At 44.2% G+C, this 18,310-nt stretch overlaps 1 protein-coding gene across 1 annotated transcript in view; it reads right to left on the reverse strand.

The window, feature by feature from the left end:
* The window catches only part of LOC116574101 (WD repeat-containing protein on Y chromosome-like), an 82,073-nt gene that overhangs the window by 8,999 nt on the left and 54,764 nt on the right, over positions 1-18,310 (reverse strand). The window contains exons 9-11 of the mRNA XM_032314620.1: positions 18,222-18,268; positions 3,825-3,942; positions 1,053-1,122 (exon numbers count right to left, since the gene is read on the reverse strand). Of these exons, the coding sequence (XP_032170511.1) occupies positions 1,053-1,122; positions 3,825-3,942; positions 18,222-18,268 (235 nt within the window). The remainder of the gene's footprint in view (positions 1-1,052; positions 1,123-3,824; positions 3,943-18,221; positions 18,269-18,310) is intronic.

Consider the following 18,310-nt stretch of genomic DNA (forward strand, 5'->3'; position numbering starts at 1 on the left):
TATTATATGAGCCAACCAAAAAATTCTCCTTTTGCTTATGCATTTGAATTACATTTTTTTCAATACTGAGAAAAAAAAAAAAAAGCCCTGAACAATAATACCCCAGGACAAGTTAATGAATGACTCTGTGTTTCACTTTACTCAACTGTAAGATGGGACTAATAGTGGGACCTAAACCATAAGGTTGTTAATGGAGATTAAATAAAATAATACATAGAAGGAGCTTGTACAGTGTCTGATACTTAGTGCTCAGGGCCAGAGATTGCAACAACTTCTGACCATGAGCTGTTATCCTGGGAATGATCCGTTATAGAGGGATTGGATTCCTGGTTCAGATCTAGACCAGTTCTTCACTCTGTATCAGGACATCTCTCCTCCATCTGGTCCAGACAAAACGATTCCCATGTGAATAGCAAAGAATTGTTCTGCCATATTCCCAACTTCATGGACCTAAGATCAGCCTGGCCTAGCCCATGTCCAGACTAGTGGTGCATTTGGGGATGTAAAAGCGAGGGATGGATTGGGATCTGGGTTCTCCCTGGCCTTTCTCTGAATGCACTTGGTCAAAGTCCGGCTTCCAGACAATGCAAAGGTCTTCAGATTCTGGGTCATCCTATTGCCATCACTGAAAATTGTTATTTCCAACATGCCTTTGAATTGCAGGCATTCCCAATCCTACTTCATGCAAATCCCCCAAGACCATGGTCCTGTGTTGATATTACTGTATATTTAATATCTTCTAACACATTAAAGGTGCTCAAATGGTATAGCCTGAGGTTGCTCAAAGAGGGTTTTGCTCTTATTTCAAATCAACAAATATTGATCGAGCTCTCTGTATGTGTGAAGCCCTGTGATAGGAGTGCCCTCCCACACTCTGCTTCTCCAGGAGCCAAGTGTGAGGCTTATAAAGCAAACAGAACAGTGGAGGATGTCACATTTTGAGCTGCAGAGTGTGGGATGCCTGTTGCAATGCAGAAATTATAAAGGTGGGAGACATCCAAGGATCTGGCACACAGAGAACATTACAAACGTAAGGGGAGTGTGAGCAGTACCTATTACTAGAGCGGTGGGCTCATGGTTGGAGCTTGAAATGACGGCTTTGATAGAATCATAGTAGTTCAGCTAGAAATGACCAAAAAAAAAGAGAAAATGCTGATTAATATGAAGACCACACACCAGGTCAAGAAAGCGTTTGTGACAATATCGAAAGCATTCTCTTGACAACCGTTCTGAGAAGGAGAGAGGAACCACTTGCTCATAGGATAGGCACATTTTTTAAAAAACCCACTTTTGGGAGTGGGCAGACGTGTGTAGGTGGCCTGGCAGAGTGTGAGCACGTGGGTGTTCTCTCTCCTTGACGCTCGCTCCAGGCTAACACCAGAACAACAATTCCTGGGTATCCTGTCTGGCAGACTGTGCTGAAGATTCTACTACGTATTTTAGATATTTCTGAGAAAATCGGAACACTGCCTGCATCGCTGCAGGGGGTTCACGGGGAAAACAGCTTATCTTTCACCATAAATCATATTTAAATTGAATGCTATGCTGAGGATCATACTGGGAAGGGTAAAAGGCTCTCTTCCCCTGTTTTTGAAAATCGAGAGCCATGGGGTGCGTGGGAGTCTCAGTCAGTTTAGCGTCTGTCTTTGGCTCAGGTCATGATCCCGGGGTCCTGGGATCGAGCCCCGCATTAGGCTCCCTGCTCAGCTCTCTCTCTCTCTCTCAAATAAATAAAATCTTAAAAATAAAAACAAAAACAAAATGGAGAGCCGGACTCTTGAAGGAGCTACGCCAGGATTAGGGAACCAGAGCCTTCTGGCAGGTGTCAGGGCTGGTCTCTAGTTCAGGGAACTAGTCAGTGGGATTTGCAACATTTCCTTGTTTTTAGGACACCCCCCTCTGGAGGAAGTCCGTTTTAAGACTATAAACATGTGAAGTGGATAAAGCCATAGTAGTGTTGGAAGAGCAACACTTTAGCTACAAAGGATGACTGGTTTCTCTTTTAGACCTTCCAGGCACTATGCTAGGCTCAGAGGGGGCACATACGGAAGATAAACCTTGGTTCTAACCTCCACAACGGGCAGAAACCAGAGGACCAGAGACACAGGAAGACAAAGGGTAAGTCTGGGAGGTGAAGAGAGGGTTTCTGGAGCTTGGGATCTAACTAAGCACCATAAGATTCAGTGTCCCAAGCAACCCACAGAGCTCAGAACTCTCTCTGTCTTTTCTCTGTTGGAACAGCTTCCTCGAGGCTCTCAGGCGGCCGGCCTCTGAGTGGGGAGATCATGAACACACCTTGTGGAGTGGTGGGAGAATTTTCCCATGGTATGGCCCCCCCCTGTTGGCTCCCATTCTACGTAGCCAATGCCAAGGCCCCGCTTTGTCTTCCTCCACCCTACCCACCCCCTCCATGTGTGGTCATCTTTTGGATGGCACTGACTCTGGATTTTGGTATTGTTCTTTCTACCTTCCAAGGCAATGGGGGCCGGCAGTTCAGTAGCGCAAAATGTCCACACGCTAAGCACGGCTCCATTTTGCAAAGTAGAAGAAGCCAGGCACAAAAGGCCACATAGTGTATGATTTTATGTACATGACATGGCCAGTAAAGGCAAATCAATAGAGACAGGAAGTAGATTAATGCTTGCCTGGCACTGGAGGTAGGAATGGGGATTAACTCTACATGGTTAACAGAGGTCTTGTTGGGGTGATGGAAATGTTCTGAAACTGCATTATGGATAATTGCCTAACTCAGTACATTTATCAACAGTCATTAATTGTATGCTTTAAGTAAATAAATTTATGATACGTTGATAGCTCAAAAAAGCTGAAGAAGAAAAGGATCTTGGGCCAATCACCTTCGAGAAACATATAGGGATTGCATATGGTAATTCTACATGTGGTTGTTTAGTTGGATTGTTTCCTTTTTGTATTCTTAATTAATTCACATTTCCTTTCTACCCCAGTATTTTATTTTCTTCCCTTTGTGTCTGAAACCTTGTTGGTGTTAATCATTCAAGCAAATGCTATTTTCTTGGCGCAAATTTTCTTTCCCTTAAATTTTCCTTTTCACTTAGCAAATAAATTTGGTCGTTTTCCTATTTTTCCTTTTACCCGCTAATATTGCAACTTTCTTTCTTGTGTTAAGCCTGATGTGTTTAGGAATAGACAAAAGATGTTGGCAGGAGTCTCTCCTCTCCTAGCTGGCGCTCTATGAACACTGAAAAACTCCTCTTCTCTTTATAATCCTCTGGACAGCGTGTCCACTCTGTATTTGGTTTTTAGGCTGCCTTAACATTAAGAACAATGTCTTGCTTGTTTATGTGTTTAAGAAACACTCATTTAGCTTCTCAGAGCCAGTAGAAATCTCATGGAAAAGGCTGTTATGTCCAAAGTCATATTATTGGTCCTAAATACTTGGGTCATTCGAGTTGGCTCCCCGCCCCTCGCCCCAAAAGAGGAAGGAAAACACATCTACTGCCTTCAGACCCAAACAGTGGCCGCAAAAACAAGCATGCCTGGAAGTTCAAACTGAATAATTTCACTAATTTCTAGAAACCAGATGTTGATCATTCTTTGTACTCTTCTGGCATTTCATGCAAAATTTCTTTTTATTTGCTTTCATCTAAGTTAATAAAGTTACCTCAGAAACAGTGGTCACTTTTTAAAGAATATATATATTTATTTGATTGTTTGGCTGCTACACCTGGAGAGAGACGTCAGTCTGGCAAATCCCAATTTACTTTTACTTAAACCTGTCTTTCTTTTCTTTTCCTTTTCCCTCCCTCTCTCTCTCTCTCCCTCCCATCCTTCCTTCCTTCTTTTACCTGAGTAACCCAGTCTCCGTGCACTTTCCAGCGGATATAGTTAACATTTGGAGAGATCACAGCATGATTAATGCTAATGTTTGGCATGTTCTCAATTTGGGGCAGCTTCTTCCACGTTCTAAGGAGAAAGATATAAAAATTCTCAAATGGGTAAGAACAACGGTCCCTCCCACATCCACGCTATCCCAACGAGGAGACTTTTCTCAAATTATCCTTCTGGCCACTAAATTCCAACCTATTCTCTGAGGCCTTTCTGATTCCTCCATGGGATCCCCTCTGGTTGTGCGAGACCATTTGATCCCTCCCTTTCCCGGACTCCAGGATATGCTTCATATGTGCTGCTCTTGTTTTCTCACCCAGACTTGTAAAACCAGAAGGCTTTCAGAGCCCCACATGGCCTGGCAGAAAATAAGGACTGAACCAGTGTTGACTGGCTGAGGACTCCAGGTATTCTTATGTGACCCAGTTGAGGTTTGAGCAGTTTTTTTTAGAAGAAGATAGAGTTTTTGAAGTCAGTCTTACAAAGAAGTGGACCTTGCTTGTAGGTACCATGCATGAAGTCAAATGGGAAAAAATTGGCAGTGGCATGGACCATTTCCAAAATGACCTCACATATTATAAAAACTCTTTAATTATTAATTCACATGAATGTTCTGGGAGACAGATTGTCCATGCACAGCTGAGGCAGGAACAAAGCATTTGGAACAAAACAGAGGAATGATTCACTGCGGGGGACCCATGTCTGCCCAACAGGTACTCTCCCACTTCTTCCCACTCTTCAAAACCCAAGGCACAGATCCCTTGACTGCAGGGTCTCCTGTGACTCAGTTCTGGCCAACTGGATAAGGTAAAATCGGTGAGGGGCACTGGGAAAACATTTTGCATCTTCAGAAAACATGAAAATAGTGTGAGGCAGTGTTTCTCTCTCTCATTTTTCTTTGTCATTTTTCTTTTTCCCTGGATAGCATTCTTTCTGATTTTTCAAAAAGATTTTATCTATTTACTTGACAGAGAGAGAGAGATCACAAGTAGGCAGAGCAGCAGACAGAGAGAGAGAGGGAAGCATGCTCCCTGCTGAGCAGAGATCCCGATGCGGGGCTTAATCCCAGGACCCTAAGATCATGACCTGAGCCAAAGGCAGAGGCTTAACCTACTGACCCAACCCAGGTGCCCCTCTTTCTGATTTTTAAACACAGTCCATATGTGAGATGATGTCTAGAGCTATGGCAGCCATTGTGAGACCATGAGGCATAAGCTGAAGGACAAAAAGCCAACATAATGAAGATAGTGAAGTGACATAATAGAGACCGAGGCTTTCATGACACCACCGATAAGCTAAACCAATGCAGAAACCACCTATATCTTGACATTTTTGTTAATGAAAGAAAGATTAAATTCCTTTATCCTGTGCTAGTCATTTGTTCCTGTTATTTAAAAAGAGCAAACATTTCACTTTTTATTCTGTGTTAAGTTCTGTTCCAAGCACATTATACGTATTAATCCATTTACTCCTCACCATAAGCCTATGAGATAGGCACGATTATTGTCCACTTTTTAAAGATGAGGAATGTGAGGCACAGACAGATTAGCTAACTTGCCAAAATTAAAAGTAGAAGAGTTGGGTTTCAAACCCAAGCAGCCTGGATTACACCTGAAAGCGTTCTTAGTGGTTGGACTGACTGTACACCACAATCTACAAACGATGTTCGGGTGGTTCAAGAAGTCACAGAGTTATGGACTGTTTAGAGCTCCGAGGGATGCTTTAAGGTGACCTTGAAAATACTTGAATTAAATATAAGCTGGAGTGGTGATCTCCGTATCGCTGAAGCCTGTAAGTAAGCCATTTTTACATACACCATCACCAAGCACAGAAATACGCTAGCTTCCCCCAAAGCAGTCTCCATATGGGACTTTTTCCCCCCATAGTAATTGTGTTTTTTCCATTTTATTAGTTCCATCATAATAAAGTTCTCTTACTCTGCACTTTTCATTTTATTGTTTATTTTTTAATTGATCTTACTCTGTACTTTTTCATTGTTAGCATGGCAGTTTATTTTTTCATTGAAGTTGATCATTACTTTTGATTATTTTGAAGCAGTAAAGTTGTATGTTCCAATCCACTCAAAAATTATTTCTTGAGATTTTTCTGTGAGCAGTGGTTCTATCAGAATGACAAGAGACCCTCTAAATCGGTGATCGGTCAGCACTCCCTCTGAGTTTGTTGTAAACTTTGCTTTACTGTCTCATGTCATAGAGGGTTGAAGGGGAGGCTATGTTTGTACTCACCTTCTCCCCAAATTTCCTGTCAGGTTACCTCACCTCTTGCACATGCCTTCCCACCCATCCATACCTAATGAAGCACTTTGCTGCTGATTTTTCTTGAATTTTCTACCCAGGACACTTCATCCCCTACCCATCTAAGCCAAAGAGTACAGAAAATTACAGATTGAGTAGATATCAATTCCCAAGCTTCAGAATTCGGATCCATTATTTGTCTTGTTTCTGCTTTCAGATTATGGCGCTTCAGAAACCAATGCTGGTTACCTGACAACCCCCATTTTAATGGTGGAATTGTCCTTTTAAATTTTATTTTATGTTCTAAATTGGCTTCCATAACAATGAATCTTATCTCACTGGTTAAATGGAATCTCTTTCTTAGAAACAATTTTCAAGAAGCAGTTTAAAATGTCTGGAATTGTTACTTTATGAAGTGTCTATTCTCTAACAATAGAGGGAATAACAAGTACGTCTCTTCAGCCTTCACCTTCCTTTGTGGTATTTGAGAGTCCCTCAACTCACTTTTTTCTGTCAATTAGTCTCCTGTTTAAATTCCTCTCACATAAAAACTTTTCTGACCTTCTTCCATTAACCTCTCCTTCATAATACCATTCCTCCTCTGTGTTACTTTTCTCTGGATACATTTAATTTCTTGGAAAGAATTTTCATGACAGAAATGGGGCAGAAGAGAAAAACTGACCAATTTTACAGACCTGGTGAGATTAAGGAGATGGTGATGGTGCTCAGTACTCAAAGGCAACTAATTGGAATGTGCATTCATATTTCAAGAGATAAACTATAGAAAAAACTTTTAAATTCTGCTGGGAAACATTGGTTAAGTATCTTGTGCTGAATTAACTGATGGGGACAAAGTCTCTAAAATAAGGAACAAGGACTTGATTTTAATTTATATTTCATTTTGATAAAAGTTTCTGTATGGCCCATTAATATTTTTTAAAATTCTGATAAGGTTTATAATCTGTTTTTTAATCCCCACCAGGCATAAAGTAGATAAATTTCCTGGGATACTTATGACAAAAGCTGTTCTTGTTTGAAGAGGCCTACAAGACAGAATTAAATAATCTTTCTTGTATCAATTTTTCATCCACTCTAAACTGTTCTCCATAGTGCTGGCTTGATTAGGTTTGAGTATGTTTGTATCAGGAGCCTATTGTTCACCTTGAACTTTATCTTTCAGCTTTTCAAAACCCCCCCCCGCAAAAACCAAACTAACATTATCCAAGTACCAGCATGAATCTCCAAGGAAGCAGAGACTGGAGGAGGCTGTCAATGTGGCTGGAACCTCAAGTCCTGGCCCCCCGCCCATCCAGGATCCTTTAAGAAGCAAATGTGGGGCTCTCCACAGTGACACATGAGAACCCTTCCCACACTTCAGAAAGTCCATGGCTGTAGAAGGCCAGTATCCCCTGGGACTCTGGTTCTCTGGTTCCCAGCACGTACACTGAGAAGTTGTTTCACCGTGTGTGTATGTGCGCGCGCGCGCGCGTGTGTGTGTGTGTGTGTACATGCATTCCTGTGCATGTTGGGGGAGACGACTCATCCATTACAGGGCAAAGTTCCGGCAGATTCATTCTTTTTCACCCAGGTGCAACTGAAGAATACTGTGAATTGTCCTGCTGTGACTTGAGAGAAACAAATATTCCTGGAATTGTTATTACCAGTTCTTTTCCAAAGGTGTTCCCCCAAAGGTGTTCTTGGATTATATCTTTTGAGCAAATGAGTGAACACCTCTAGTCAAAGTGAAATGAAAAATACAAGGTAAATCCCACCCTACGGGAAGGTTTCAGTGGCCTGCCCTAGGACTCACTTCTCACTGTGCCCTGTTCCATGGTCTTCTCTAGGACCTGCAAGAATTCACTGAAGTACTATTAAATTTATTGACTGCACAAAGCTAAAAGAGAGAATCTCCTGGATGTCAATGTCAGCCTTTAAGATTATTTTAACCAAATGGATTAAGGATGTAAAAAATCAATAAGGTGAAATTTAGCAAGAAAGAAAGCTCTGGATTTAGGTTCAAAACATTATAAGAAAAAGATGAGGAATACATGGCTTGAATGCAGGAGGTAATGTGCGAGGAGGAATGGTGCCTTGTGGTGTCCAGTACGAGTACTCCAGACAGGGTGAGTAATCATATTTTGTTTTTCTTTTCCTATTAGAAGTTATTATCTCTATCTAAGCTGTATATACTTGCTTTAAAAAGTAAAATCGTTCTGCAAATTTGAGATGCTTAACTGCTCTCCTTGTTCCCATCCCCAAGGGTCTTCACATTATTTTTGATGATAATTTGGTATCTATTCCATGTCTTTAAATAAAATGCCTTCATTGCTTTTTTTTTGTTTGTTTCTCAGACTGGGGTATTATCTTTTGACTCTCTGCTTTCACTTGCTTAGACTTCTGAGTACTTAGCATTTTCTACCCACCATCTCAATCTTCTTTCAAGACATCCAGCTCCACAAAACATTCATTTCATTGGCTTCATTGCTTCAGCTTCTGAATTGCTCTGGCTGCCCTAACCTGGTCCACAGCTGCCATCTTGGGCCCTCTTTTTCCTGTCATCCTGGGGATGCCATTTGCTCCTCTTCTTCTCTGTGTCTCCTGTTTGCTATATCCTGGTTCTTCCCCTATTCAGTTTTCTCCCTCATTTTATAGAGAAAATCCTTCAGGACTTTTCTGAAAAGTATCCATATGTGGGAAGTACATTTTGAAACTTTACATCGTCGAAAATTACTTTGCTCCAGTCTCACATTTCCATAATAGTTTATCTGGAGTAAAAAGTGTAGAATTCAACACTGGAGATAGTGTAGAAAAGTGTAGAATTCAACACTGAAGATAGTTTTCCTTCAGATTTTTTTTGAAGATTTTATTTTTAAGTAATCCTTACACCCAACATGAGGCTTGAACTCACAACCCCAACATCAAGCATCACATGCTCTACCGACCAAGCCAGCCAGGCCCACCTCCTTTAGATTTTTTGAAGAGATTGCTCCATTGCCTTCTTGCTTCCAGTACTGCTGTGGTGAAGTTAAAATCCATTGTGAGTATTAACCCTGTACATAGTGAACTGACTTTTTCCTCCTCTTGGCACTTCTAGAATCTTCTTTTTGCCTTTAAAGTTTTGGGAAATGTTCTCAAACTGTTTAGTTGATTATTTTCTTTCCTTTCTTTTCCCTTTTTTTGTGTGCCCAATACTTGGATATTGTACTTCCTGGAGTAGTCCTATGGTTTTCTTATCTTTTCTCTTTTATTTCACATTTTTTAGTCTTTTTGTTCTATGTTTTGGGAAAATGTTGTTTTCTAACTGTTCTATTGAGTTAAAAAAATGTCGCAATTTTAAATTCCAAGAACTTTTTACTCCCCAAATTTTCCTCTGTAATGGCAACTTCTTGTTTAATGAATTTTATCTTGTCTCTCCAAAGATAATAATTACATTGGATTGCTATTTCCTACCTAAAAGGAGAAAGTATGGGATCAGTGATCTAGCTGATAGTGCTGCCAAACCTGGGGCCGCTGGAGGAGCATGGGGTTCTTCCTTGCAGAATGGTTTTTTGGCTCTCAGCTTTTCCCTGGCTGACCTAAGCATTTAGTTTTTGGGTCTCCTAAGTTACTTACCATGTGTTTATCCACTTTCCAAATTCCAGATTTTGCTGCTGCTGTTTCCATTCACCTTATCTTTGTGGGGTTGTGCCTTCAAAGGGGGGAAAATCCCTTTCCTGCTGTCCAGACGAATTTTGTTTAGGTGGGAGTAAAAGTAGAGGCTTGGGTTCAACCTATCCTGTTTCCTGGAAGGGTGTAGAGTCTATTTGGAGTCATGAAGGGTTTGCCTTCTAATATTTAGAAATAACCCTCATTTGGGGGGACTGCCTTGAGATAGAAGTTCCTTTTTTCTGGGGGTGGGGGCAAGCCAATTTGGAAGGTCACAAATTAAATATGATGCCTACCTGAGACCTCACTCAGAATCCTTCACATTTATTATTTAAACCTCTGACTACATTACAGTTACTCCAGGCTTGGAATAATGTTCAAATGTTCAAATCTGAGAAAACGTGCTGATGTTTCATTTTCCATACAGCCTACAGTGTACTTTTGTAGAGCGGTGGCCTTGGTGAAGAAGTGACACTTGGAGGGAGAGTTTTCTCCTTCTGGTTCTGTCCTCCAGAGATTACAGGGAAGGAGAAATATGTCTCTAGCCACCGTCAGGGAATTGTTTCCTCTGCCTTCCTGAAGGGAATAGGTGGGGAAGGAAGGCACTGGTGGTATAACCCTTACAACCAACATGTCAAAGCATTTCTCAAGATAAGAAGACCTTTGGGACACCTGGGTGGCTCAGTTGGTTGATCTGCTGCCTTCAGCTCAGGTCCTGATCCTAGGGTCCTGGGATCGAGTCCCACATTGGGTTCCATCCTCAGGAGGGAGTCTGCTTCTCTCTCAGACCCTCTTCCCTCTCATAATCTCCCTCCCCCCCCCCACACATTCTCTCTCTCCCTCTCTCTCTCTCTCAAATAAATAAGAAAATCTTTTAAAACCTTGCTCAGCGGGAGCCTGCTTCTCTCTCTGCCTCTGCCTGCCATTCTACCTGCTTGTGCTCTCTCTCTCTCTCTCTTTCTCTCTCTCTCTCTTTCTTTCTCTGACAAATCAGTCAATAAATAAAATCTTTTAAAAAAAAAAAAAAAAGGAGAAGAAGACGCTGAAGCCCTAACTGGGTGATGACAACACTAGAAAAACAGATGAACTACGAGATAAGCTTATGTGTTGCAAAAAGACCCCTCCTGTTCTAAAAGTTTTCTCCTCAGTATTTTGCCAAACAGAAATGGATCCTTTCAGCTGAATGATAGTCTGACGGAGGCTGGTAGAGAACAGCTGAATATCAAGGAACATAAAGTTATAGTGTGAACCACTGCTAACTGAATAGTGTGTCAAGAAAATAAAGCATGGCTGAAATTATATTTGGTCAATGGACAAATAAGAGGCCATTTATCAAAATTCCTCTTATATTCAACTTTCCAGCAACACAGCTGTTGCGTGCAGTTGATGAGTACATATGCCCACAAGTGGTTACCTGAGCACACTCCTTCAGCCATCTCTTCAACAATGAAGAAGTTAATGTCTTATAATTCATTTTTGTGCATTTTCTAATGCTTAACTAATTTTGACTAAAAATAAAGTCCCTTAAATTCAAGACCTGATGAAGAGCCAGCAACCATCCATCCATGCATCCATCATCCTTGCCTCTATCCATGCATCCACCAGTCGTCCATCTGTCTATTTAATGTCTACAAAGGACTCAAAAATAAATTACTACCCTCTAGGAGTTTCCAGTTTAGTGAAAGAGACAGATTGTGGACAGAACCTTTTGTCTCAGAGCTATAATCCCAACCATTGAAGTATGCATGGACTGCTTTGGGATGCATCGTATGGAGAGAAGAGAAAGTCTTCCTTGAGGAAAAGAGGTTTAGTGAAAGCCCAGAAGGACCCTGTGGTTGAGGCAGAGGAAGTCATCTACACAGACTCATGGGACCATGAGAGAAGAGAAGAGGATGCTTACTAAATGCCCACCTGCTTTAGAACATGGGGGCCATTGCAGTGTGGAAATACCAGGAAGAATGAATCTCAATAAATAAGCAGGGCCCAAATCCTGAAGTGCTTGGTGGCTACATTGACACGTTCAGATTTTATCTGACTTAAGAAAGTCACTGAAGGATTTTCTGCAGAGCAGAGACATCACCATCTCTCACAGTCCCCTCTGCATCCCCCTGGTCTGAGTCACCATCAGCAGCAGAGCAATCATTCAACACAGAAGTCAGAGCATGTCCCCTACTGCTTAAAATCCTGCCATGGCTCCATCCTGCAACAAGAGCTCAGGGAACTTCCCTTAATTCTGACCTCATGCCTTCCACCCCCCGCACATATTCTGCTCCAGCCACACTGGCACGCTTGCTGTGCCTCCTTAGAACCCTTCTCTGGATGTTCTGTCTGCAAGGAACGTTCTTCCCCACCAATATCCTTGTGGCTCCCTCACTGCCTTTGTGCAAATACCAGACTTTCAAAGAGGACTACACTGGTTACCCTATTTTAACCCACACTCACGCGTGTGCGCACACACACACACACACTATGTACACACACACGCCCTCGGCCCTGCTTTGTTTTTCCCTTTTTTCCACAGCACTTATCGCCTTCAAGGATATCATATAATTTATTATGTTTATTGTCTTTCTCCTCACACTAGAAGTTATCTGACTAGGTATCCAGTAGACATCTTTGTTGTGTTCACTGTTGTGTCCCAAGCAACTAGGATGAAGACTGGCACACAGTAGATGCTCAATAAATCCTTGTTGAATAAGTGAAAGATTTTATAAAAATATATGAGAAATGATCTGCGGGGGTTTGATATTGGAGGCTAGGGAGGTTGGCGAGCAATTTGTTTCTGTGATAGTGATGATAGGTTGGATGCAAGAAGTGGCTGAGGGTAGAGAAAGGAGGGCACAGGTGGTAGTTACTAAGGAGAGAGAATTTTCAGGACTTGGTGACCAATTATTTGAATGTAGAGCTGAGTGACTGGGATAACCAACCTGAAGCAGGCACACCGGGCTAGGGACGCCATTCGCAGAGGTCGAGGAAGAGAGAAGAGATGGTAACTTTTGGTGGATGGCAAAGACAAAGATGAGTGGATGCTTCCTATCTCTATGTATTATGGTGTACATATGGGTTTTATGGTCTCTCTCCCCTCTAGACAGCCTATCCTATAGCCACTGTCCTTCCCTACATTCTTATCTGAGGGGTTTTGTTTTTTTTGTAAGATTTTATTTATTTGAGAGAGAGAACAAGCTGTGGGGGGAGGGACAGAGAGAGATGGAGAAGCAGGCTCCCCGCTGAGCAAGAAGCCCCATGTGGGACTGTTGGGATCATGACCTGAGCCAAAGGCAGACGCTTAACTGACTGAGCCACCCAGACGTCTTATCTGATGCTTTAAAAACAACCTCTGGGGGCGCCTGGGTGGCTCAGTGGGTTAAGCCGCTGCCTTCGGCTCAGGTCGTGATCTCAGGGTCCTGGGATCGAGTCCCACATCGGGCTCTCTGCTCAGCAGGGAGCCTGCTTCCTTCTCTCTCTCTCTCTCTGCCTGCCTCTCTGCCTACTTGTGATCTCTGTCAAATAAATAAATAAAATATTAAAAAAAAAATAAAAAAAAAAAATAAAAACAACCTCTGTATGAAACACAGCCGAGTACCTTTCCTCATTTCTCTATTGTCCATTTCCACACTGACACCCAGAGGTTAATTCTCAATTTCCCAATTACCCGCAGACACTCTCTAACTTTCCCTGAAATGATCATGTCCTTAGCTGGTTTACTTGAAACAGGAGCAAACCCACTGTAATCCAAGCCTTAGGGAAACCACTCGATTTTTTTTTTTTTTTTTTTTTTTTAAATGGCTGGCAAGGCTCTGGCTTCTCTCCAGTTCCTCAAAGCAGTAACCTCCTCTCATGATAAAACTGTACCCACTTGCTAGAAACTCAACAACTTTGTTCTTCCCTTTCTTCATAGTTCCCAGATGGCCACCAGCTGGTCTGGGCTATTTCTTGCATTCTAATCCCTTTATCCGTCCTCCTGGTTTTCTTTTTGATCTCCGTGTCTTGCCCCTCCTCCGTCTAACAGCCACCATACTATTATACCCCTCTTTGGAAGCACCTATTTTCTAAGAGAAATTGACGATTTTTTTGGAGCATTACCTTTTTTTTTTTCTTTTTTCTTGGCTTTTGCTTTTGCTTTTGTATTATAAGGAAAACCAGCTGCAGGGACGTGTGGGAAGAAAAGCTATCTCCAAGGGGAGGACAACAACCTCCTGCATGAAAGGGGTCAGAGCTGACTTTGTTCCCTGACAGGGCTGTAGGGGGACAAATGCATCTGGCATGATCCAGAAGCCACACCTCGGTCTTCCAGCTGCGCTCGGCACTCTTCGTGGGCACAACGAGATGTCTGGTCCCCTTCCTGGCTTTCTCAGTGGCCAGCCAGGGCAATGGAAAAATTCTGTTCCAATTCCCCTTGACCAGGGAGGGGTGCACCCTATGCCCAGTGGTTTGCAATACAGAACTTTTATTGATTTACAAGATTATAGCTAGCAGATTGTCTGAAGTGACAAATCAAGGAAGTGAAGCTAATGTGTCCGTGTCTTCATCTGTGTTTGTTACACCTGTGAGGGGCTGGGCTACATGTGTTTGGGGGAGAGTTTCTGTGAGGTCTTGGCAAAGGCCAAAGGTGATGAGTCTCTGTGTGAGTCTGTGTGTGTGGGTAGTATTGCCGAGGAGTGGAGGGGTGGACATATTTGCATGTCTGGCTTGTGTCTATCTCTGTGTGCACACAAGGACCTGTGCAGGGTGACTATGTGTGTGTGTGCACAGGATCTGTGTGTGACCGTGCATGCGTGTGTGTGTATGTGTGTGTACACAGGATCCATGTGTGAGTGTGTGTGTGTACAAGATGTGTGACTGTGCATGTATGTGTGTATGTACACACAGGATCCATGTGTGTGACTCACAGGGGATCGATGTGGGGTAGTGACTGTGTGTGTGTGCCTCTGGATCTCTAGATGGTGTTTTGAAGCACAACTCTGTCGTGCCCGTGTGGGTGTCAGAGGGTAACGGATGGTGTTCTGTCCGGGTAGCTGCGTCTGGGTGGGAAATTGTGGAGTGAAATTAGGAGATGTCTCTGGCTGAGTGTAGCAAGGGAAATCTGCGGCAGGCGTGTGAAGGGGTGTCTGCAAGGGTTTGGAGGGTATATTTTGAGATGTTTGTGGAGGATGCTGGGGGTGACAGCAAAAGTCCATGTGGTGCCAGTGGGGTGTCTGTGGGGTGTGTGAGAGTGACTGTAGAGTATCTCGGGTATCTGTGGGGTGAATGTGAATAGGTAGGAGTGGGTAGGGGTATCCTACTCTGCAGCATGAAGGGGGATTTTTGGGGCATCTGTGAAGAGTCTGTCCATTTGCCTTAGGAAATATTTGTGGGGATATCTGTGGGCAAGTTCCTGGGACGGCGTGGCTGGGTGTGGGGGTATCTTCAGATTCTTGTGCCTCCCTCCACGGGTATGTGTGTCTGGAAGATATGATACGTGAAGGCAAAATGACCTCAGAAAATTCCCACAGAAGCACACCTTATCCTGCATTAGTGTCTCATTGTCCCCAGCGTGTGACTGGGACAGACCCAGTTCCCTGACCATAGCGGGCAGCTCTCGTTGGGACGCTCCTGTCACCAACCATGATTTGCCAATGCCTTTCCTTTACACAGCTGGCCTCTGAGGGCACAACATGGCTTGGGCATCCCTCTCTCCTGACAGGACCAGCTGTGAGTTCCTGCTCTCTCCTGTGAGGTGTGCATAGCTGTGCCGTCCTCACCCTGTTCCCAGGGCACCCTCCTTGTACTGAGGGAGGCCTCAGCTGATAAGAGCACAAACTTGTCACCTCCAGGACTAACTGGAGCGATAGAAGAGGGCACATGTCCAGCATCCTTCCTTCTAGCCATCTTCCAAAAATGATGTAAAAGTGCAAGAGACACTTGGATTTCAACCCACTTTTCTCCAAAGGGAGAAAACGAGATGTCCTACAGAGATAGTGCTTTTCACTTTCTCCAGCCAGCTTCAAATTCCCTGATGATACGTCCATTCAGAGGAATCCTGCATCTCCTCATCAAGAGGCCATTGTTGGCAAAGCGGTATTTATGTTTCATGGTTGTAGCACTGGTGTTCGGCATTAACAATGAAGTCCTTTCAGTAGCTCCACGATGCATCTTGCATTGGCTCCTGGGCTTGCAGATGGGGAATGCAAAGCGGAAGGAGGTTGCAGTCCTGCCGGAGCCCCTTCGTGGCCCAGATCCCAGAGATGCCCTTCTTCATGTGGGACTCGCCAGGCCCTCCCTCAGCGAGCCTCCCCCGGCCCTCCTGTGATCACTCCGGGGGTGATGGGGAATATTCCAGGAGCGAACCCAGCCCAAGCAAAGCAAAAGCTTGCAGGGAGGCAGGTGAACAGGCTTATTTACACGATGGTCTTGAGCGGTACAGCACACTTATCGTGGGGGCATTAAATGTCCCTCCGAGTAGCTACCACAGAGTGATCTTAGCCAGCTTCTTCTGAAGGAAGGTGTTTGATGAACATCAAAGCCAAAAGCCAGGGGTGTTCATTCCTGACATACCCCTTCCTATTCTCTTCCGATGAAACTTCTCCAGTTTCCAAGAAGCACCCGGGTGGTCATTCCTTCCCCTCTCTGTCCGGCTGACACAGCGAGGGCTTTGTTGGCCCTTTGGCAGGTGCTGGGAGCCTGCCACCTGAGCGTCAGTCCCAGGACACACTCACGGGCTGTGCCTCTCAGTCAGATGAGCCCAGACACTCATCTTCCTTGTCCTCCTACCGGAAACACCTGCATTACCTCATTCGAATCTCAAAACCCCTCGGGGAGGAAAAGTGGGGAGGGTATTGGTGTTTTCAGGTTATGAGTAGGGACAGGGGAGGAGAAGTCAGGATCTGGAGACAGCCACACTGCAGGGAACACACGGACAGAGACCAGATCCGCAGACCGGCATCTCCCATCTCCTCAGCCTCCTTCCCCCGGCTCTCCTGTCTGGAGGACGGGTGCTGTCCTCTCTAACAGCATCCATTCTACTAAAAGATGAGGTGTCGCTCGAGAGCCTCCCAACTAGGTGGTAAGTGAGAAAGCCGCAGGGGCAGCGCAGACGGTGAGACTTCCAGAAGGAGGGCTGCACGCGGTGATCGGGCAGGCTCCAGAAGGCACAGGATTCCATCCACGCACTGAGGGTGGGAGAGGGATTTGAAAAGCCAGGATGGAGGGAATGGCATACTTCAAATGTGTGGTTTGTAAGCCAAGACCTGGAGGCACGCAAGATTCTGGCATGGCCCACACTGGAGCCTGTGAGGAGATGGGTTCGGCAGGCTGGGCAGGGCAAAGAGGAAGGTAAAGAAGGGGCAAAAGGGAGAGAGAATTCCCCGGATGGGGGAGGGGGTCCATGCCCCCTGGAGACGTATCATAGGAGACACCCGGTGTGTTGGGGTTTTGGTACTTTAGTTTCAGGCTTTTTTTTTTTTTTTAAGATTTTATTTATTTATTTGACAGACAGAGATCACAAGTAGGCAGAGAGGCAGGCAGAGAGAGAGGAAGGGAAGCAGGCTCCCTGCTGATCAGAGAGCCCGACGTGGGGCTCGATCCCAGGACCCTGGGATCATGACCTGGGCTGAAGGCAGAGGCTTAACCCACTGAGCCACCCAGGTGCCCCTAGTTTCAGGCTTTGTAGTAAAGCGTGGCTAGTCGTTTACCACACACACTGTCATCTCAGCGACTGTTCACCTGTCCCAGCTTCCATTGCAATTAAGGTGACCATGTGACTGACTTCTGGACTATGAGCAGAAGCGATCCAAGCACTTCTAGGTGTGGTCCCCAAATCCTCCTGTCTGACCCTCACTCAGCTCTCTTCCTTCATCTGCTGCCTGGATGTAGAGGGTCCAGGGTCCTGGGGGAGGCTGGGTCCTCGAACCACCACACAGAGGCCACTCACCAAATGCATGCCGTGAACTGTTAGGTGAGCAGGAAATACGTTCCTATTGTGAGAAGCCACTGAATTTGGGGCGGGGGGGGGGTGCTGTCTGTTTCAGCAGCTTGCCTACATAGGGCAGTCTGGTTGTGTTTCATCTGAGCCTCTGAACGTTTTCTGTTTAGCTGAACTGTTCATCCTGGCTTTGTCTGTGACTAGTTTGGATTTCACTGCTCTCTACCTGGAACCAAGCAAAATGGCTGGACCTACCCTTAGGAAGCGTATCTTGAGGGAATGAATAAACGTACCAATTTTGGCAGGCCATAGTGGTACTGTAGCTATGATAGGGGATCCATGATTGGAGCAGGGAACTGAGTGTATCAGGGGGTAGGAAAGTGAAGACACAGTCTAAGAAAGGAAGAAAAAGCTAATCCAAATCCTGAGCTGTCTTAAGAACATTTTCCCATTTGCTATTTTACCCCGTGTCAACAGTTACATAAAGAGGCTATGTCCTTGCTTAAAAATGTATTATTCCCCTTCTTTCAGAATTAGATTTAAACTTCAATATTTACCTTAATAGTTCACCTACAGAAGCCAAAGACAGAATGTTCACACATCCCTGCAACACAGTTTAAAAAAGAAAAGAAAAATAAATTCTCTC

This window comes from Mustela erminea, chromosome 15, assembly GCF_009829155.1.
Source record: "Mustela erminea isolate mMusErm1 chromosome 15, mMusErm1.Pri, whole genome shotgun sequence".
NCBI classification, from domain to species: domain Eukaryota; kingdom Metazoa; phylum Chordata; class Mammalia; order Carnivora; family Mustelidae; genus Mustela; species Mustela erminea.